The 22535-nt window shown below is 46.8% G+C and overlaps 1 protein-coding gene across 1 annotated transcript in view; it reads right to left on the bottom strand.

Moving 5' to 3' along the window:
• SUZ12 (SUZ12 polycomb repressive complex 2 subunit) overlaps window positions 1-22535 on the bottom strand; it is a 628949-nt gene that overhangs the window by 277824 nt on the left and 328590 nt on the right. The window contains exon 10 of the mRNA XM_069199996.1: window positions 12244-12421. Within this exon, the coding sequence (XP_069056097.1) occupies window positions 12244-12421 (178 nt within the window). The remainder of the gene's footprint in view (window positions 1-12243; window positions 12422-22535) is intronic.

Below are 22535 nucleotides of genomic sequence, written 5' to 3' on the forward strand. Positions count from 1 at the left end.
TTAAGTATTTGCAGTGAGCTGGATGTATGGGAATATGGAAAAAAGTGTCTGAGGTCTAAAACAGTCATGTAATTGTGTTACTGTAGTAGAGAAATTACATCCTGTAGAGTGACCATGCGAAAACTTTGACAGGATGTATACATTTAGAGGTCTGAGATCTAGGATGGGTCTGAGAGTACCATCCTTTTTTGGTAAAAGGAAATATAGTGAATATACTCCTGCTCCTTGTTGAGATATTGGAACTATTTTTATAACTCCTTTTAGTAATAGAGGCTGTACCTCTTGTTTTAGCACAACAGTGTGTTCTGGAGAGAGCCTGTGAGAGTGAGGGGGGATTTTGGTGGAATAGAAATGAGTTCTAGGCAATAACCATGGCGGATAATTCAAAGTACCCACTGATCTGTGGTGATGTTTTGCCAGTAAGAGTGGAATTGTTGCAGTCTTCCTCCCACAGGAGAAATGTGGGATTGTAGGATGTTGAGGAAGTCATTGTTTTGTGGGTGTGGTAGCACTTTGAGGTAATAAACTTTCCTCTGGCTCTAAAGTTTTGGCCTCTGTAAGAGCCTCTAAATGATTCTCTTGATTAATATTGCAGTGTTTGTTTGGGATGAGAGGTGGAAGCCTCTGTAGTTTGCCGTTTGAAGCCTCCCCTAAACTGTTGTTTCTGAAAGGAACCCCAAAAAGGTGTGATATATAGGGCTCCCATTACTTTTGCAGTGTCAGAATCCTTTCTGAGTTTCGATGGTACTATCTACTTCAGGACCGAATAGATGTTTATCGAAAGGCATGTTAAGCACTGCCTGCTGTATTTCGGGTTTAAACCCGGAGAATCTTAGCCATGCACGTCTTCGAATTGTTATGCTAGTGCTGATATTTCTAGCTGCAGTGTCAGCTGCGTCAAGGGCAGATCTAATCTGGTTATTAGTGATGGCTTGTTCCTCTACAACAATTTGCTGCACTCTCTTCTAATGCTCCTTGGGTAGATACTGCAAGAAATCTTGCATTTCATTCTAGTGTACACTGTCATACTTTGCTTACAGGGCTTGGGAATTGGCAAGTAGCTACCCTTTTACCCGCAGCATCAAACTTCCTACTTTCTTTGTCAGGGGGAGGAGTATCCCCTGAGGACTGGCTATTAGCCTTTTTCCTAGCAGCACTCACCACAATGGAGTCTGGTGGCACTTGCTGGGTAATGTAGGCTGGGTCTGTTGGCACAGGCTTATATTGTTTTTAATCAATTCTTGGGGTTAAAACCCTAGCCTTGACTGGTTCCTTAAATATATCGTCTGCATGTCTAAGCATACCAGGGAGCATTGGTAAGCACTGGTAGCATGAATGTGTAGAGGACAGCGTGTTAAAAAGAAAATCCTCCTCCAATGATTCTGCATGCATCTGAACCCCATGGTATGCAGCTGCCCTAGATATGACTTGAGTGCAAACTGTACTATCCTCTGGTGGTGCCAGTTTATTAGCATAAAGATCTGGGTCATTGGACGGTATAGGTCATACAAGTCCCAAGGGTCTACTGTATTTCCCTGTGAGTAAGTGTGGGAGTGTGATGGTGAGGGTAGTGGTGGTGGGGTAGTAGGTGGTGGAGAAAAAAAGCTGTAGCGAATGTGGTGGAAAAAGCTGGAGAGGTAATGGCTTCTCCCTTCTCTTAAATATTTTTGCTGGTGGTGGAGCAGTGTCAAGAGTCTATTGAAACGCCACCTTCCTTTTGGTCTTTGTAGGTGGTGAAGCAATAATATTCCTTGTCTCCTTATGGATACGTATCCTTCTCTGTTTACAGTCTATAACCTCCAAGATTGGTTGGATATCAGAGTCCTCTGATTGATATCCAGATGGTTTTATGGCTTTAGAGGATTGTTCAGTAGTTGTCTTTGTCATATGCTTTAGACTGCTCGAAAGTCCTGTCTTCTGTATAGAAGGATGTTTTCGGCTCCGAAATGGTACTGACTTTTTTCAGTCAGTAAGATCGCAGTTGAGGTTTTGGCTCCGAAGCCGAACGCCATATTTTCTACTCCGAAAAGTGTAGACAGCAGCTCAGTGGTGGAGCTTTTTATCTTTTTGCTTGGCTCTGGCACAAAAACAGGCATGGCCTGAGGATGGGGTGACTTGGCCTTTTTCAGCACCGAACCTGAGGGTTCATTGCCAACAAATGTCTTTCAGGTGGAACCATAGCTTTCTGGCAGTGGTGCACCCAAGCCCTTAGTAGATTTTTTGGAAGTGGGAGTAGGGGCAGGTGTACTCACATCAAGACAGCGGTCTGTGCCTGCTCCATCTCTAAGGTGTCTGTGGACTCTGTATATTTCAATGCCATTTCGAGTCTTCTTGCTCTCTGCTCACACAGTGTCTTTTTTGACCGAAACGACCGACAGGCTTCACAATCTTCCTCTCGATGTTCTGGAGAAAGGCAAAGATTACGTACCACGTGCTGATCAGTGTAAGGGAATTTCGCGTGGCATTGAGGACAGAATCGGAATGGAGTCCGACCCATCAGGCTATGGCGTGGTAGGCCTGAACAGGCCCAAGAAGGGCGCAAGCACCCAAAAAGGCGTTTTCTTGATCCCTACAGTACTATCGGAACAATTGCAGATGTAAACGCGGTTGAAACAATACAGACAGTAGGATAAAGTGAAAATAAAGTTTCTGAATCGAAAGTCTCGGAGAAAGAAGAAACACGTCCGAACCCGACGACGGAAAGAAAACAATCTAACAAATGAGTTGATGCCCATGCGCACTGTCACCGAGAGGATGAGTCACATACAGGTTGTTAAGCCTATTGTGTGGTGACAGAGCACAGCCTATTTAGGTGCAAGTGGGGTTGTGCTTAGCTCTGAACCCCCATCAAGTCAGTTAATGGCCCATTCCGGCTCTGCTAATCCCACTATCGTGTGACTGCCAACTATCAAAAAGTGGCAATTTGAAACTTGTAATGATAACTTCTATTTCATCATTAGAGAGGGTTTACCATTACAAGTTCATAAGCACCAAACATGACAGCCATCTCCTCTAGTTTAGGAATTTCAGCTTATTAAATATAATAAGGAATCATATGACGGGGTAGGCCTGACAGTAGTGAAAAAGGAAACTGGGTTTATTTCACTACTAGGACATGCACAACTAAAAAGTACATGTCCTATCTTTTAATTACACAGCACCCTGCCCCATGGACTACCTAAGGCCCACCTTAAGGGTGATGTAAGGAAATGCCTCCTTGGCATGGTTACCCCCTGACTTTTTGTCTTTGCTGATGCTATGTTTTGAATTGAAAGTGTGCTGAGGCCTGCTAACCAGGCCCCAGCACCAGTGTTCTTTCCCTAACCTGTACTTTTGATTCCACAATTGGCACACCCTGGTAAGTCCCTTGTAACTGGTACCCCTGGTACCAAGGGCCCTGATGCCAGGGAAGGTCTCTAAAGGCTGCAGCATATCTTATGCCACCCTAGGGAACCCTCACTCAGCACAGACACACTGCTTGCCAGCTTGTGTGTGCTGGTGAGAACAAAACGAGTAAGCCGACATGGCACTCCCCTCAGGGTGCCATGCCAACCTCACACTGCCTATGCAGTATAGATAAGTCACCCCTCTAGCAGGCCTTACAGCCCTAAGGCAGGGTGCACTATACCATAGGTGAGGACACCAGTGCACGAGCACTGTGCCCCTACAGTGTCTAAGCCAAACCTTAGACATTGTAAGTGCAGGGTAGCCATAAGAGTATATGGTCTGGGAGTCTGTCAAACACGGACTCCACAGCACCATAATGGCTACACTGAAAACTGAGAAGTTTGGTATCAAACTTCTCAGCACAATAAATGCACACTGATGCCAGTGTACATTTTATTGTAAAATACACCCCAGAGGGCACCTTAGAGGTGCCCCCTGAAACCTAATCCAACTATCCGTGTAGGCTGACTGGTTCTAGCAGCCTGCCACACTCGAGACATGTTGCTGGCCACATGGGGAGAGTGCCTTTGTCACTCTGTGGCCTGTAACAAAGCCTGCACTGGGTGGAGATGCTATCACCTCCCCCAGGCAGGAGCTGTAACACCTGGCGGTGAGCCTCAAAGGCTTACCCCCTTTTTTCCAGCACCGCAGGGCACTCCAGCTAGTGGAGTTGCCCGCCCCCTCCGGCCACAGCCCCACTTTTGGCGGCAAGGCCGGAGGAGATAATGAGAATAACAAGGAGGAGTCACTGGCCAGTCAGGACAGCCTCTAAGGTGTTCTGAGCTGAAGTGACTAACTTTTAGAAATCCTCCATCTTGCAGATGGAGGATTCCCCCAATAGGGATAGGAATGTGACCCCCTCCCCTTGGGACGAGGCACAAAGAGGGTGTACCCACCCTCAGGGCTAGTAGCCATTGGCTACTAACCCCCCAGACCTAAACACGCCCTTAAATTTAGTATTTAAGGGCTTCCCTGAACCTAAAGATTTAGATTCCTGCAACTTACCGAAGAAGAAGACTGCTGAGCTGAAAACACCTGCAGAAGAAGAAAGAAGACACCAACTGCTTTGGCCCCAGTCCTACCGGCCTGTCTCCTGCCTTATAAAGAAACCTGCTCCAGCGACGCTTTCTCAAGGACCAGCGACCTCTGAATCCTCAGAGGACTGCCCTGCTTCAAGAGGAACAAGAAACTCCAGAGGACAGCAGACCTGCTCCAAAAAGACTGCAACTTTGTTACAGAGGAGCAGATTTAAAGACCCCTGCAATCCCCGCAAGAAGCGTGAGACTTGCAACACTGCACCCGGCGACCCCGACTCGACTGGTGGAGAAACAACACCGCAGGGAGGACCCTCCGGCGACTCCGAGACTGAGTAACCAAAGTTGTCCTCCCTGAGCCCCCACAGCGACGCCTGCAGAGGGAATCCCGAGGCTCCCCCTGACCACAACTGCCTGACTCTAAAATTCCGACAGCTGGAAAAGACCCTGCACCCGCAGCCCCCAGCACCTGAAGGATCGGAACTTCAGTGCAGGAGTGACCCCCAGGAGGCCCTCTCCCTTGCCCATGTGGTGGCTACCCCGAGGAGCCCCCCCCCTTGCCTGCCTGCACCGCTGAAGAGACCCCTTGGTCTCCCATTGATTTACATTGCGAACCCGACGCTTGTTTGCACACTGCACCCGGCCGCCCCAGTGCTGCTGAGGGTGTACTTTTTGTGTGAGCTTGTGTCCCCCCCCCCCCCGCCCCCGGTGCCCTACAAAACCCCCCTGGTCTGCCCTCCGAAGACGCGGGTACTTACCTGCTGGCAGACTGGAACCGGGGCACCCCCTTCTCTCCATTGAAGCCTATGCGTTTTGGGCACCACTTTGAACTCTGCACCTGACCGGCTGTAGGAGGCTGGACTGGCTTGTAGTGAGTACCTAGGGGTACTTGCACCTTGCACCAGGCCCAGTTATCCCTTATTAGTGTATAGGGTGTCTAGCAGCATAGGCTGATAGATAATGGCAGCTTAGCAGAGCAGCTTAGGCTGAACTAGGAGACGAGTGAAGCTCCTACAGTACCACTTAGTGTCATATGCACAATATCATAAGAAAACACAATACACAGTTATACTAAAAATAAAGGCACTTTATTTTTATGACAATATGCCAAAGTATCTCAGAGTGTACCCTCAGTGAGAGGATAGGAAATATACACAAGATATATATACACAATACCAAAAATATGCAGTATAGTCTTAGAAAACAGTGCAAACAATGTATAGTTACAATAGGATGCAATGGGGACACATAGGGATAGGGGCAACACAAACCATATACTCCAAAAGTGGAATGCGAACCACAAATGGACCCCAAACCTATGTGACCTTGTAGAGGGTCGCTGGGACTATTAGAAAATAGTGAGGGTTAGAAAACTAGCCCACCCCAAGACCCTGAAAAGTGAGTGCAAAGTGCACTAAAGTTCCCCAAAGGACATAGAAGTCGTGATAGGGGAATTCTGCAGGAAAGACACAAAACAGCAATGCAACAACGATGGATTTCCAGTCGAGGGTACCTGTGGAACAAGGGGACCAAGTCCAAAAGTCACAAGCAAGTCTGAGATGGGCAGATGCCCAGGAAATGCCAGCTGTGGGTGCAAAGAAGCTTCTACTGGACAGAAGAAGCTGAGGTTTCTGCAGGAACGACAAGGGCTAGAGACTTCCCCTTTGGAGGACGGATCCCTCATGCCGTGGAGAGTCGTGCAGAAGTGTTTTCCCCGCAGAAAGAACGCCAACAAGCCTTGCTAGCTGCAAATCGTGCGGTTAGCATTTTCGGATGCTGCTGTGGCCCAGGAAGGACCAGGATGTCGCAAATTGCGCCAGGAGGTAGAGGGGACGTCGAGCAAGACAAGGAGCCCTCTTAGCAGCAGGTAGCACCCGGAGAAGTGCCAGAAACAGGCACTACGAGGATGCGTGAACCGGTGCTCACCCGAAGTTACACAAAGGAGTCCCACGTCGCCGGAGACCAACTTAGAAAGTCGTGCAATGCAGGTTAGAGTGCCGTGGACCCAGGCTTGGCTGTGCACGAAGGATTTCCGCCGGAAGTGCACAGGGGCCAGAGTAGCTCCAAAAGTCGCGGTTCCCAGCAATGCAGTCTGGCGTGGGGAGGCAAGGACTTACCTCCACCAAACTTGGACTGAAGAGTCACTGGACTGTGGGAGTCACTTGGACAGAGTTGCTGGATTCGAGGGACATCGCTCGTCGTGCTGAGAGGAGACCCAAGGGACCGGTAATGCAGCTTTTTGGTGCCTGCGGTTGCAGGGGGAAGATTTCGTCGACCCACGGGAGATTTCTTCAGAGCTTCTAGTGCAGAGAGGAGGCAGACTACCCCCACAGCATGCACCACCAGGAAAACAGTCGAGAAGGCGGCAGGATCAGCGTTACAGAGTTGCAGTAGTCGTCTTTGCTATGTTGCAGTTTTGCAGGCTTCCAGCGCGGTCAGCAGTCGATTCCTTGGCAGAAGGTGAAGAGAGAGATGCAGAGGAACTCGGATGAGCTCTTGCATTCGTTATCTAAGGAATCCCAAGAGACAGAGACCCTAAATAGCCAGAAAAGAGGGTTTGGCTACCTAGGAGAGAGGATAGGCTAGCAACACCTGAAGGAGCCTATCACAAGGAGTCTCTGACGTCACCTGGTGGCACTGGCCACTCAGAGCAGTCCAGTGTGCCAGCAGCACCTCTGTTTCCAAGATGGCAGAGGTCTGGAGCACACTGGAGGAGCTCTGGGCACCTCCCAGGGGAGGTACAGGTCAGGGGAGTGGTCACTCCCCTTTCCTTTGTCCAGTTTCGCGCCAGAGCAGGGCTAAGGGGTCCCTGAACCGGTGTAGACTGGCTTATGCAGAAATGGGCACCAAATGTGCCCATGAAAGCATTTCCAGAGGCTGGGGGAGGCTACTCCTCCCCTGCCTTCACACCATTTTCCAAAGGGAGAGGGTGTAACACCCTCTCTCAGAGGAAGTCCTTTGTTCTGCCATCCTGGGCCAGGCCTGGCTGGACCCCAGGAGGGCAGATGCCGGTCTGAGGGGTTGGCAGCAGCAGCAGCTGCAGTGAAACCCCGGGAAAGGCAGTTTGGCAGTACCAGGGTCTGTGCTACAGACCACTGGGATCATGGGATTGTGCCAACTATGCCAGGATGGTATAGAGGGGGCAATTCCATGATCATAGACATATTACATGGCCATATTCGGAGTTACCATTGTGAAGCTACATATAGGTAGTGACCTATATGTAGTGCACGCGGGTAATGGTGTCCCCGCACTCACAAAGTCTGGGGAATTGGCCCTGAACAAAGTGGGGGCACCTTGGCTAGTGCCAGGGTGCCCACACACTAAGTAACTTAGCACCCAACCTTTACCAGGTAAAGGTTAGACATATAGGTGACTTATAAGTTAAGTAAGTGCAGTGAAAAATGGCTGTGAAATAACGTGGACGTTATTTCACTCAGGCTGCAGTGGCAGGCCTGTGTAAGAATTGTCAGAGCTCCCTATGGGTGGCAAAAGAAATGCTGCAGCCCATAGGGATCTCCTGGAACCCCAATACCCTGGGTACCTCAGTACCATATACTAGGGAATTATAAGGGTGTTCCAGTAAGCCAATGTAAATTGGTAAAAATGGTCACTAGCCTGTTAGTGACAATTTGAAAGAAATGAGAGAGCATAACCACTGAGGTTCTGATTAGCAGAGCCTCAGTGAGACAGTTAGTCACTACACAGGTAACACATTCAGGCACACTTATGAGCACTGGGGCCCTGGGTGACAGGGTCCCAGTGACACATACAACTAAAACAACATATATACAGTGAAAAATGGGGGTAACGCGCCAGGCAAGATGGTACTTTCCTACACCGGCCCTGAGCTGCTGGTGTGGTGACTTTGGGGTTGCTCTGAACCCCCAACGGTGGCCTACCTTGGACCCCAATCTTAACCCCGTAGGTGGTTTACTTACCTGCAAAAACTAACATTACTTTACCTCCCCCAGGAACTGTGAAAATTGCACTGTGTCCACTTTTAAAACAGTTTATTGTGTTTTATGTAAAAAGTATATATGCTACTGTGATTATTCAAAGTTCCTAAAGTACTTACCTGCAATACCTTTCAAATGAGATATTACATGTAGAATTTGAACCTGTGGTTCTTAAAATAAACTAAGAAAAGATATTTTTCTATAACAAAACCTATTGGCCTGGATTTGTCTCTGAGTGTGTGTTCCTCATTTATTGCCTGTGTGTATGTACAACAAATGCTTAACACTACTTCTTTGATAAGCCTACTGCTCGACCACACTACCACAAAATAGAGCATTAGTATTATCTCTTTTTGCCACTATCTTACCTCTAAGGGGAACCCTTGGACTCTGTGCATACTATTCCTTACTTTGAAATAGTGCATACAGAGCCAACTTCCTACAGGTGACATATGTAATAAAATTGGAGTTAAAGGCAGGGCAAAGGTGTAGGAAGTTGGCTCTGTATGTGCTATTTCAAAGTAAGGAATAGCATGCACAGAGTCCAAGGGTTCCCCTTAGAGGTAAGATAGTGGCAAAAAGAGATAATACTAATGCTCTATTTTGTGGTAGTGTGGTCGAGCAGTAGGCTTATCCAAGGAGTAGTGTTAAGCATTTGTTGTACATACACATAGACAATAAATGAGGTACACACACTCAGAGACAAATCCAGCCAATAGGTTTTTATATAGAAAAATATCTTTTCTTAGTTTATTTTAGGAACCACAGGTTCAAATTCTACATGTAATATCTCATTCGAAAGGTATTGCAGGTAAGTACTTTAGGAACTTCAAATCATCAAAATTGCATGTATACTTTTCAAGTTATTCGCAAATAGCTGTTTTAAAAGTGGACACTTAGTGCAATTTTCACAGTTCCTAGGGGAGGTAAGTATTTGTTAGGTTAACTAGGTAAGTAAGACACTTACAGGGCTTAGTTCTTGGTCCAAGGTAGCCCACCGTTGGGGGTTCAGAGCAACCCCAAAGTCACCACACCAGCAGCTCAGGGCCGGTCAGGTGCAGAGTTCAAAGTGGTGCCCAAAACACATAGGCTAGAATGGAGAGAAGGGGGTGCCCCGGTTCCGGTCTGCTTGCAGGTAAGTACCCGCGTCTTCGGAGGGCAGACCAGAGGGGTTTTGTAGGGCACCGGGGGGGACACAAGCCCACACAGAAATTTCACCCTCAGCGGCGCGGGGGCGGCCGGGTGCAGTGTAGAAACAAGCGTCGGGTTCGCAATGTTAGTCTATGAGAGATCTCGGGATCTCTTCAGCGCTGTAGGCAGGCAAGGGGGGGATTCCTCGGGGAAACCTCCACTTGGGCAAGGGAGAGGGACTCCTGGGGGTCACTTCTCCAGTGAAAGTCCGGTCCTTCAGGTCCTGGGGGCTGCGGGTGCAGGGTCTCTCCCAGGCGTCGGGACTTTAGGTTCAGAGTCGCGGTCAGGGGAAGCCTCGGGATTCCCTCTGCAGGCGGCGCTGTGGGGGCTCAGGGGGGACAGGTTTTGGTACTCACAGTATCAGAGTAGTCCTGGGGTCCCTCCTGAGGTGTTGGATCGCCACCAGCCGAGTCGGGGTCGCCGGGTGCAGTGTTGCAAGTCTCACGCTTCTTGCGGGGAGCTTGCAGGGTTCTTTAAAGCTGCTGGAAACAAAGTTGCAGCTTTTCTTGGAGCAGGTCCGCTGTCCTCGGGAGTTTCTTGTCTTTTCGAAGCAGGGGCAGTCCTCAGAGGATGTCGAGGTCGCTGGTCCCTTTGGAAGGCGTCGCTGGAGCAGGATCTTTGGAGGGCAGGAGACAGGCCGGTGAGTTTCTGGAGCCAAGGCAGTTGTCGTCTTCTGGTCTTCCGCTGCAGGGGTTTTCAGCTGGGCAGTCCTTCTTCTTGTAGTTGCAGGAATCTAATTTTCTAGGGTTCAGGGTAGCCCTTAAATACTAAATTTAAGGGCGTGTTTAGGTCTGGGGGGTTAGTAGCCAATGGCTACTAGCCCTGAGGGTGGGTACACCCTCTTTGTGCCTCCTCCCAAGGGGAGGGGGTCACAATCCTAACCCTATTGGGGGAATCCTCCATCTGCAAGATGGAGGATTTCTAAAAGTTAGAGTCACTTCAGCTCAGGACACCTTAGGGGCTGTCCTGACTGGCCAGTGACTCCTCCTTGTTTTTCTCATTATTTTCTCCGGCCTTGCCGCCAAAAGTGGGGCCTGGCCGGAGGGGGCGGGCAACTCCACTAGCTGGAGTGTCCTGCTGGGTTGGCACAAAGGAGGTGAGCCTTTGAGGCTCACCGCCAGGTGTGACAATTCCTGCCTGGGGGAGGTGTTAGCATCTCCACCCAGTGCAGGCTTTGTTACTGGCCTCAGAGTGACAAAGGCACTCTCCCCATGGGGCCAGCAACATGTCTCGGTTTGTGGCAGGCTGCTAAAACTAGTCAGCCTACACAGATAGTCGGTTAAGTTTCAGGGGGCACCTCTAAGGTGCCCTCTGTGGTGTATTTTACAATAAAATGTACACTGGCATCAGTGTGCATTTATTGTGCTGAGAAGTTTGATACCAAACTTCCCAGTTTTCAGTGTAGCCATTATGGTGCTGTGGAGTTCGTGTAAAACAGACTCCCAGACCATATACTCTTATGGCTACCCTGCACTTACAATGTCTAAGGTTTTGTTTAGACACTGTAGGGGCACAGTGCTCATGCACTGGTACCCTCACCTATGGTATAGTGCACCCTGCCTTAGGGCTGTAAGGCCTGCTAGAGGGGTGTCTTACCTATACTGCATAGGCAGTGAGAGGCTGGCATGGCACCCTGAGGGGAGTGCCATGTCGACTTACTCATTTTGTTCTCACTAGCACACACAGGCTTGTAAGCAGTGTGTCTGTGCTGAGTGAGGGGTCTCTAGGGTGGCATAAGACATGCTGCAGCCCTTAGAGACCTTTCTTGGCATCAGGGCCCTTGGTACTAGAAGTACCAGTTACAAGGGACTTATCTGAATGCCAGGGTGTGCCAATTGTGGATACAATGGTACCTTTTAGGTGAAGGAACACTGGTGCTGGGGCCTGGTTAGCAGGGTCCCAGCACACTTCTCAGTCAAGTCCGCATCAGTATCAGGCAAAAAGTGGGGGGTAACTGCAACAGGGAGCCATTTCTTTACAAAAGGGTTTAAAATTCCAAGTCAACATGGTATTGGGACATTGCCTTCAGGCTGCAATGGCAGGTCTTAACAATCAATCCGCTACTTAAAGTGTGTTAGTATGTGCCCCAATACGTGTTGCAGACCCACTGGTATAATTTAATTGACAGACCCTGGGTATATGGTATACCACTCTACAGGGGATTTACATGTAAATTAAATATGCCAATCAGGTATATGCCAATCAAACCATGTTTAGGGAAGTAAGCACAAGAACTTTAGCACCGGTTAGCAGTGGTACGGTGCACAGAGTTCCTAAGGCCAACATGCTAAACTTCAGAATCATGTTTGAAAAAAACATAACTGACATCAGCGTACTGGGCGTGCCAGACCCGGCTCCAAGATTTTGTCTGAGGAGATTCCAGAGTAGTTTGTGCCATGAGACACCCCTGATGGTGTGGGTGAGCTATATCAACTTTTCCAGACCCACTATGGCACCTGGAGAATATTCAAGAGGTGAAGAGTCTGCACACGGAAGTATACACATCAGAAAAGATGGATTAATGGTACTCAAAACAAAATAAATCACTGAGGCCACTAACAATGTTAAAACACACAATCACAAATGATGAATTGCAAATAGTATTAGTTTACCTATGGTTGGTGTAGGTTTGAGTGGATTAAGTCTATTTTCTTGTGGGTGGCATTCAGAGTTTCGAGTTGCAAGAGGTTTGGCTACAGGTGCAGTAGATTTATCATTTGAATCCCCTGTCCATCGAAGAGTAAACTGAAGTGTAGGTCCCTGGGAAAAGGTTTCAAAAGGTGGTAATCGCTGTAAAGAAAAGCAAATTAGAAACATGGGCAAATCTATTAAACTGCAATAATTAATACTGTTCAGACACACAAGCTTGAAGACAGCAGTCTGATCACAAAAGTCAAAAGTACAGCCACAGTTTGTTATTCACGGCTCATCCTGTTTACCGTTCATAAAATAAACATACTGTCAAGTGGACATTATGTGCAACATACAACCAAACATTCCACTGATATTCAGCTGCTTCGTTAAGCTTACAGTAGAAAGACAAACAGTTGTTTGCTTCATATGGACACAGCATTCTTTTCAGGTGCAGATTGTGTTACCATGGTTTATACCTTGATATTTATACTGCATATCTCTAAAGAAAGTGAACATGGCCCGCGAGGAGTAATCTATCCCAGGGAAGGACCAAGAAGCTTGGCATGGTGGAATGAAGCTGTCTTTTGGCATGGATGAGCCAGGATTAGGCCCAGGGCACCAATCTTCAGATGGGTGCACATAGCTGTCTGCATGAAGGTCCTGCAAATAGCAACAGAGTTCTTCTCAATTGGTTCCAAAGATTTAGATTAAACTGCTTTTAGTCTTTTTTTTTTTACATGCCACAGTTGATGTTTTTACATCCCATTAAGCCCCTTACTTCCCATATCATTTCCCACACACTTCACGCTGGCCATGCATCAACAAACCCATCCTCCCAACCTATAACACGCACTAGTGTGACGCAGATAAACTAAGGTGAATTGGGAGAGGGGCCAAGGAGTAATCACCCAGTGACTGACCTCTGAACAAAAAAATGGTCCTGCTATTGCTTTCTCATTCACTAGCAGCAGTGAGGGTGGCACATTTCTTTCCACCTAGGGCACTGAACGAGCAAGGGCCAGCTCTGAGTTAAGGGGGAATGGGCAAGTGACAGAAGGATGGGCCAGTGACAGGGCCATAAAAAAACAGTGACAGATACCTCCAGCTCCACATCACCATCCCAAGGTAGTAAGAGGATAAAACTTCAAATGCAGGTGAGGCAGCAATGACTGGGAAAGTAGGACTCTTGTTTTGCTCAGGCAAGACATGGGGATAATGCAGTATCTACAAAGAAGCGAGGAACAATGGGGGTGGCTACTCCCACTCACACCGGGACTTCAAGTGGTAAGTCTGCCAAGTTCAGAGCTTGGAGAGCAGCATCATGTTAAGCTAGATGGCAGTATATTCCAAAACTCCTTAGGATTACAAACTCAAAATCGGGGTTACGCCGAGTGAACAACAAAGGAGAACCATCAGTCTAAGATTGTTGGCCACAAGCATGTACAAAGAATGAACATGGCAAAAGGCAATCAATTACCCAAAAGAAAATCAGAAACATAATACCAAAAGGCGCCAGAAAGACATATCACAGGAATTCCTGGAATGCCTCCTAATAGAAATCACAGCCCAAAATGAGTATACTGTTCACTAACTTAATGACTTGCCTCCAGCAGTGACAGTGATGAAGTGTTGGAACTAAGGGATAGGATGGACACTCAAACTCACATTGGACACATACAGAAGAACACAAACAAATATGGGCAGAAATCCAAACACTAGAGAAGCAAAACATTGTATCACAAGCCAAACAGGAGAGCCTTCATTATCGTTTCTGTAAAAACAAAAGGATTAAGGGCGTAAGTAAGCAGAGAGGGAAAGCATTGAAGAATTTAAGAACTTATGACATTACAGCTACGACGACCCCCAGTTCCCATAAATACAACTAGATCAAACTCAGTGTGATCAGTAAGACCAGAAATAGCTCTCCCCACAGATTCTACAAGGCTCCAAATTTTTGTACAAAAAAAAAAAAAAAAAGACCATTATGAAACAAGCACGTCAAATAAAGAAATCAGGTTTAAAAAATATAAAATACAATTATACCAAGTCTTTTTCACTAAAACGCTCTGCAAAAGAAAAGAATCCAATGAATAACCAACGTCCTTCAGCTACCCTACCGATACTGTCCCCCTTTTTGTACCCACTTCAATTGTAAAGGTCAAAGAAAAGGGACATAGGAGAAGCAGAGAAAATCTTCAGACTGAGTGAGGATACTGAAACAGACACTGCATGGAAACACGAGCAATGGGAGGAAACACCTGAAACTAACTTGGAGTACAGCATACGCAACAAGGTCACCAAGAAGGGCATCATAATTTGACCAGGAAGAAGCCAGAGGATGCACTTAAAAAGCAATGATCACTATGCAGAGAAATTAAATTGCTGACTCCTAAGTTCTAGGAAACTTGAATGAATGAGCCTGGGAGGCAAACAGCAGCGGGTAGGAGGGGAGAAGGTTTATGAGAAAGAAGATGCAAATCATATTTAGATCGCAACTGACTTTCTTCCCCCCTTATAACCAATATGTTGGTACAGAAGGGAGAGGGAACACACACAACCCCTAAAACACAGAGAAGGAAGTATAGCTGGTAGAAGAAGAGATAAAAGGTTGTCCATTTTGGCTGTAGCAAGGATAATGGTGGGTGATAGGAAGTGATCAGTAAAACAAATAACAAAAAATCTGACCTGTCTAGTTCAACAAGAAAGAAATAACCCTAATAACTGTTAATGAAAACAAATTCAGATTTGGAGATATACAAAATGCCATGATCCAGGCTACGATCTTGTTCAAAGACGCCCATTCTTATACAAAAATATATATACCACATCCAAAACAAAGATTAGCCCCACCAATCCTGAATTTCAGCTACCAAGAAGGCAGGAGTGCCAAACCTCCCAGAAGCACACTTTTAGGGAGGGGGAATGGGTAAAGGGCAGAGGGAGAAAGTAAAGGGCAAAAGAGACAAAGAAGGCATAATCAAGCTTACATTTGTATTTATCCTTATATGCCCAACACTGCCCAGAAGCCATTTGTGCATGTTGTCTTAGCGAACCTGCTCAGTAACCTAGAAGGCCACTGTATATGAGGAGGTAATTTTTTTTATTTAAGAAAATTATTTGTTTTATGTTAAAACTTTGAAATCCGTACAGTACACATTTGCATTACATTTGGCAGGATCATGAATTCATTATATTTCAGAACAGTATAGCATGACCATATTTTAAACCATTTTATTTCCTCGAACCTCCCAAAGTGGTCGGCTCTGTACACAGGTAGCCTATCTTCCCAAGGCTCAACCCAAGTTCCCAACCCCTCCACCCGTACTCTGGAGGTGGCCGAACCAGGAGCCCCATTTTCTACTGTTTATGCGAACAACCGCATGATTTATAAACTGCTCTTTCTATGATTGCACAATATTGCATGCCCCTAAGCCATGCCTGCACCGGTGAGGGCGCAGTGGATATCCAGTACTTGGTTATGTCTTGTTTGACAAGTATATGTCTAGTTTGGCAAGTACGCACCCGAACCCTACCATAGTCTGCTGTCCCAGGAAGCCATCCTATCCTGGAAATATTCTGAATCAACCTATTTTGGGGTCTCACTTTATTAAGCAGCCTATCATCTCCCCCAGTATGGAGAAGATTCTATTTCAGTATTTGTGTACGATCGATAAGGCATTCTCATACGGTTTGTAAACAGTCCCCACTGGGAGCACCACAATGGAGGCATTCAGGGGTCCAGGTTCTACCCATCTGCTATAACTTAGGGGGTTTAAAGTAGGCCCTATGGATTGGATTTGAACTGGATTTATCTGAGATGAGTGAGGATCATCAAATGCTTAATTGTTATTTTGGCTCCTATCCAGTCTTCCTGATCCTGCTCTCAGATGTCAGTGGCCCATCTGTCTCTCTGGGCAGTCATGGCATTGGGTGTGTTATTCACCAGGGTCTTGTGTAGTTGGGATAAGTGTTTGCCACCAATGACCCCCATCGTACATTTGGGTTCCAGGGGATTATAGGGCCATATGTACGAACACTTTTTCCCATAGACACAGAATGGGTAAAAACCTTTGCTACATCTGGCCCATAGTCGGGGAGTGGATGGGATGCATTCCTCACACGCTCCAGGGCGTGTTTCAGTTGTAAGTATTGAAAGAACCAGGACCAGTGTAAGTTCTATGTTAAAGTCAGTTGTTCAAGGAAAAGCATGTGCTGTGCCCTAACAATCCCTAGTTTGGAGATGCCTATTTTGTGCCATCTGTGAAACCCTTGCAGACAGTGTCTGCACAAGCCACTTCCTCTGTGTGCATTAGTGGTACAGCGCCTGGCCATAACAATCAGGGAGTAAGGCACCATCAGGGGGACAAGCTTTGCTTATTTGGTAATCTCCCTTTATAAATCCTGACAGCTTGATCGCAGCTGTAACAAATGAGTTAGCACACTTTGAAGTCTCAGTATTTAGTCATGTGGAACTACGAAGATGGGGCCACCTTCATATCATCTTCGGTAACACATTATCTGGTAGAGACAGGCTCTAGCTGCAAATTCCTTGCTTTTGAATACTCCCCGTCGGGAAATGTTTCCGAATGCAGGCACGAGCCTGGATCCAGAAACATTTTCTATAGCACGTCCACACGCAAGTACAGAATCACCCAACTCTATCAATGTCGTCCACCAGATGGGACGTCAGCGGACTCCATACGACTCCCTTATCGATACGTTATCAGTTTATTCCATTACTATTTTCCACGCTCAACACGTGGAGCCACACATAGAAACTGCCTATTGAAACAGTGTGAGACACCCTTGTGTCAAATAATGCCTGACTTCTTAATTCTAGAAGTTGATTTACATACTGAAATCTTCCGAGATAAAAGAGGAACTTAGTTCGAAGAGCGGGGAGGGTCGTTAAGGATTATGCAGCTAGGTCCTGTCTCTACCAGAAAATGCACTTCCCAAGTTAAGTAACTTGTTCATCTGATATAGATATCTAGCTGCAGAATCCTTACTTTAGAATCAGATACCAAAGCATAGTTAAGATATTCAAGGCACACTTGTAAGTAAAGGATTTGTGTCCATGTTTCTGTGATATGTTCCATCTTCTTTTAATTCCAGAGTTGTTCAAACTTCAATAGCTAACAGCAAACAGTCTACAGTCTGATATATCCAATGTTCTTTTATTTCAAAGTTGTTCCAAATTTCAATAACCAACAGTAAACATTCTACAGCCAACACGTGTTTAGTCGTGCGAGAATATTCGCAATGACTTCCTCAGGGCTGTAAGTAAAACAATTGTTCTTGTTTATTTTTTTTATACTAAAGTCAACTGCCTTCTGGCAGGCTTGTTGCAAACCCTTCACCATCTTTACAATCGTGAAACAATAATTGAAATGGGTGAGACTCAAAAAAATTCAACATACCATAGTTCAAAAGCCTCTCCATTAAAAAAACATCATAACATTATAGCCCATTGTAGGAAGTTGGCTCTGTATGCACTATTTCAAAGTAAGGAATAGTATGCACAGAGTCCAAGGGTTCCCCTTATAGGTAAGATAGTGGCAAAAAGAGATAATACTAATGCTCTATTTTGTGGTAGTGTGGTCGAGCAGTAGGCTTATCCAAGGAGTAGTGTTAAGCATTTGTTGTACATACACATAGACAATAAATGAGGTACACACACTCAGAGACAAATCCAGCCAATAGGTTTTGTATAGAAAAATATCTTTTCTTAGTTTATTTTAAGAACCACAGGTTCAAATTCTACATGTAATATCTCATTCGAAAGGTATTGCAGGTAAGTACTTTAGGAACTTCAAATCATCAAAATTGCATGTATACTTTTCAAGTTATTCACAAATAGCTGTTTTAAAAGTGGACACAGTGCAATTTTCACAGTTCCTAGGGGAGGTAAGTATTTGTTAGGTTAACCAGGTAAGTAAGACACTTACAGGGCTTAGTTCTTGGTCCAAGGTAGCCCACCGTTGGGGGCTCAGAGCAACCCCAAAGTCACCACACCAGCAGCTCAGGGCCGGTCAGGTGCAGAGTTCAAAGTGGTGCCCGAAACACATAGGCTAGAATGGAGAGAAGGGGGTGCCCCGGTTCCGGTCTGCTTGCAGGTAAGTACCCGCGTCTTCGGAGGGCAGACCAGGGGGGTTTTGTAGGGCACCGGGGGGGACACAAGCCCACACAGAAATTTCACCCTCAGCAGCGCGGGGGCGGCCGGGTGCAGTGTAGAAACAAGCGTCGGGTTTGTAATGGAAGTCAATGGGAGATCTCGGGATCTCTTCAGCGCTGCAGGCAGGCAAGGGGGGGGTTCCTCGGGGAAACCTCCACTTGGGCAAGGGAGAGGGACTCCTGGGGGTCACTTCTCCAGTGAAAGTCCGGTCCTTCAGGTCCTGGGGGCTGCGGGTGCAGGGTCTCTCCCAGGCGTCGGGACTTTGGATTCAAAGAGTCGCGGTCAGGGGAAGCCTCGGGATTCCCTCTGCAGGCGGCGCTGTGGGAACTCAGGGGGGACAGGTTTTGGTACTCACAGTATCAGAGTAGTCCTGGGGTCCCTCCTGAGGTGTTGGATCGCCACCAGCCGAGTCGGGGTCGCCGGGTGCAGTGTTGCAAGTCTCACGCTTCTTGCGGGGAGCTTGCAGGGTTCTTTAAAGCTGCTGGAAACAAAGTTGCAGCTTTTCTTGGAGCAGGTCCGCTGTCCTCGGGAGTTTCTTGTCTTTTCGAAGCAGGGGCAGTCCTCAGAGGATGTCGAGGTCGCCGGTCCCTTTGGAAGGCGTCGCTGGAGCAGGATCTTTGGAAGGCAGGAGACAGGCCGGTGAGTTTCTGGAGCCAAGGCAGTTGTCGTCTTCTGGTCTTCCTCTGCAGGGGTTTTCAGCTAGGCAGTCCTTCTTCTTGTAGTTGCAGGAATCTAACCTTCTAGGGTTCAGGGTAGCCCTTAAATACTAAATTTAAGGGCGTGTTTAGGTCTGGGGGGTTAGTAGCCAATGGCTACTAGCCCTGAGGGTGGGTACACCCTCTTTGTGCCTCCTCCCAAGGGGAGGGGGTCACAATCCTAACCCTATTGGGGGAATCCTCCATCTGCAAGATGGAGGATTTCTAAAAGTTAGAGTCACTTCAGCTCAGGACACCTTAGGGGCTGTCCTGACTGGCCAGTGACTCCTCCTTGTTTTTCTCATTATTTTCTCCGGCCTTGCCGCCAAAAGTGGGGCCTGGCCGGAGGGGGCGGGCAACTCCACTAGCTGGAGTGTCCTGCTGGGTTGGCACAAAGGAGGGGAGCCTTTGAGGCTCACCGCCAGGTGTGACAATTCCTGCCTGGGGGAGGTGTTAGCATCTCCACCCAGTGCAGGCTTTGTTACTGGCCTCAGAGTGACAAAGGCACTCTCCCCATGGGGCCAGCAACATGTCTCGGTTTGTGGCAGGCTGCTAAAACTAGTCAGCCTACACAGATAGTCGGTTAAGTTTCAGGGGGCACCTCTAAGGTGCCCTCTGGGGTGCATTTTACAATAAAATGTACACTGGCATCAGTGTGCATTTATTGTGCTGAGAAGTTTGATACCAAACTTCCCAGTTTTCAGTGTAGCCATTATGGTGCTGTGGAGTTCGTGTTTGACAAACTCCCAGACCATATACTCTTATGGCTACCCTGCACTTACAATGTCTAAGGTTTTGTTTAGACACAGTAGGGGTGCCATGCTCATGCACTGGTACCCTCACCTATGGTATAGTGCACCCTGCCTTAGGGCTGTAAGGCCTGCTAGAGGGGTGTCTTACCTATACTGCATAGGCAGTGAGAGGCTGGCATGGCACCCTGAGGGGAGTGCCATGTCGACTTACTCGTTTTGTCCTCACTAGCACACACAAGCTGGCAAGCAGTGTGTCTGTGCTGAGTGAGAGGTCTCCAGGGTGGCATAAGACATGCTGCAGCCCTTAGAGACCTTCCTTGGCATCAGGGCCCTTGGTACTAGAAGTACCAGTTACAAGGGACTTATCTGGATGCCAGGGTCTGCCAATTGTGGATACAAAAGTACAGGTTAGGGAAAGAACACTGGTGCTGGGGCCTGGTTAGCAGGCCTCAGCACACTTTCAATTGTAAACATAGCATCAGCAAAGGCAAAAAGTCAGGGGGCAACCATGCCAAGGAGGCATTTCCTTACACCCATAAACTGTGCATAGTGTACTCTTCACTTTATAGTATTATTAAAAATCAGAGAAGGCAGTGCTCAATGAAAAGAGAAGGACAATCCCTAGGAACACGCCGTTATCACAACAGCCATGAAGCACAACAAATCAGCCAGCCAAAATAGTCATCTGAGAGCATGTGAACTATAAGTCCAAAGTATCACCCGGTTATCTGAAGTTGTTTAAAACATTTGACTAAAAAACGAGCACCTCATAATGCAATCCTCTCCGGTGCGGTAATGTTCAAACTTGAAACTTAAGGTAAACATCCATGACAGTCACAAGATCTTAATTTGATCTTCTAAGAGGATCGAAAAGTACGGTATAAGCCCCATTGTACTAGACAACCAACCGTGAAGTAGAAAAGTAACCAAGCCTGTAAACGGGAGCTTCCTTTCCTCCACATCAGTGTGTACGCAAATGCTGTGTAACCCGACCCAGTATTTAATCATGCATTATAATGCGATGGTCGGAAAAGGAAATAGGACCAACGGTTCCCTCAGTTGAGCCGCCATATTGGTAGTGTAGCCAACAAAGATCTAGAAACAATTAATTCTGTTCCAAAACTTTATGAGTGGCTACAGGAAGCTTTTGATACCCTAATACCACTCAGAAAACTAAACAGGACAAAAAAAAACCAACACCTTGGAGAAACACAGAATTTAAAAAGATAAAGCAACAAAATCAGAAAGTTGCAGCGGACCTGGCTCAAAACAAAGTCAAGACAAACTGCAGCTACACAAACTTAACACAATATTCAAATCAATCAAAAAAAGCTAAAAAAGGTACTACTCAGAATTCAAAATGCTAAACCTACATCCATGGAAGGAAGTCATCCCACTACTCAAGATTTCACAATCAAACTGGCAACTCATTACACAACCAAGGTAGACACATTGGACTCCTATTTAAAACATAAGAAAACCATCAGCACCAACCCCTTTCCTAAAATACCCTCTAAGAATAAACAAACCCAAGCTCTACAGTCCTTCAAACATATCACAAGGTGAATTTATGAATTTGGTCAAAGCAGGCAGCCCTTCCGGTTGCGCTTCTCACCCTTGCCCACCACACATCTTCAAGAACATTCTTTTATCTACTTCTGCTGCCACACCTGTAAGAAGAATCATCAACAACTAACTACAGGAACTTTTCCTGTAGACCTGAAAAAAGGCATACATGCTGTAGGAGGCTGGCCTGGCTTTTAGTGGGTACCCTGTGGTACTTACACCCTGTGCCAGGTCCAGTTATCCCTTATTAGTAGAATAGAGGTGTTTCTAGCAGCTTAGGCTGATAGAAGGTAGTTATGGCAAAGCAGCTTAGGCTGAACTAGGAGACATGCCAAGCTCCTACTATACCACTTATATCATATGCATAATATCATAAGAAAACACAATACTCAGTTACTCAAAATAAAGCTACTTTATTTTTATGACAATATGCCACAAGTATCTCAGTGAGTACCCTCAGTAAGAAGGTAATATACACAAGTTATATGTACACAAACCCAAAACAGGTAAGTCAGAGTAAGAAAAGTAATGCAAACAGTGTAGAATTACAATAGGATGCAATAGGTGAACATAGGTCTTGGGGTAACACAAACTATATACTCCAAAAGTGGAATATGAATTACGAATGGACCCAAGACCTATGGGAGCTTGTAGAGGGTTGCTGGGACTGTAAGAAAACAGTCAGGGTGTTCCAAGACCCTGAAAAGTAGGAGTAAAGTGCACCTACTACCCCAAATGACAATAGTCGTGATAGGGGAATTCTGCAAGAACAACAACCACCAGCAAGGCACTGAAGGTGGATTCCTGGACCTGAGGACCTGCAAGGCAAGGGGACCAAGTCCAAGAGTTGCGATAGTGTCCAGGGGGTGCAGGAGCCCAGAAATCCCCAGATGAAGGTGCAAGGAAGCTGCCTCCGGATGGAAAAAGCTTAGAATTCTGCAACAACGAAGAGGACTAGGAACTTCTCCTTTGGATGGAAGATGTCCCACGTCGCGATGAAGGTTGCAAGTGTTCCCACGCAGAAATATCGCAAACAAGCCTTGCTAGCTAGGATTTTGGGTGCTGCTGGGGACCAGGAAGGA

This window comes from Pleurodeles waltl, chromosome 7 (genome assembly GCF_031143425.1).
Source record: "Pleurodeles waltl isolate 20211129_DDA chromosome 7, aPleWal1.hap1.20221129, whole genome shotgun sequence".
Taxonomy (NCBI): Eukaryota; Metazoa; Chordata; class Amphibia; order Caudata; family Salamandridae; genus Pleurodeles; species Pleurodeles waltl.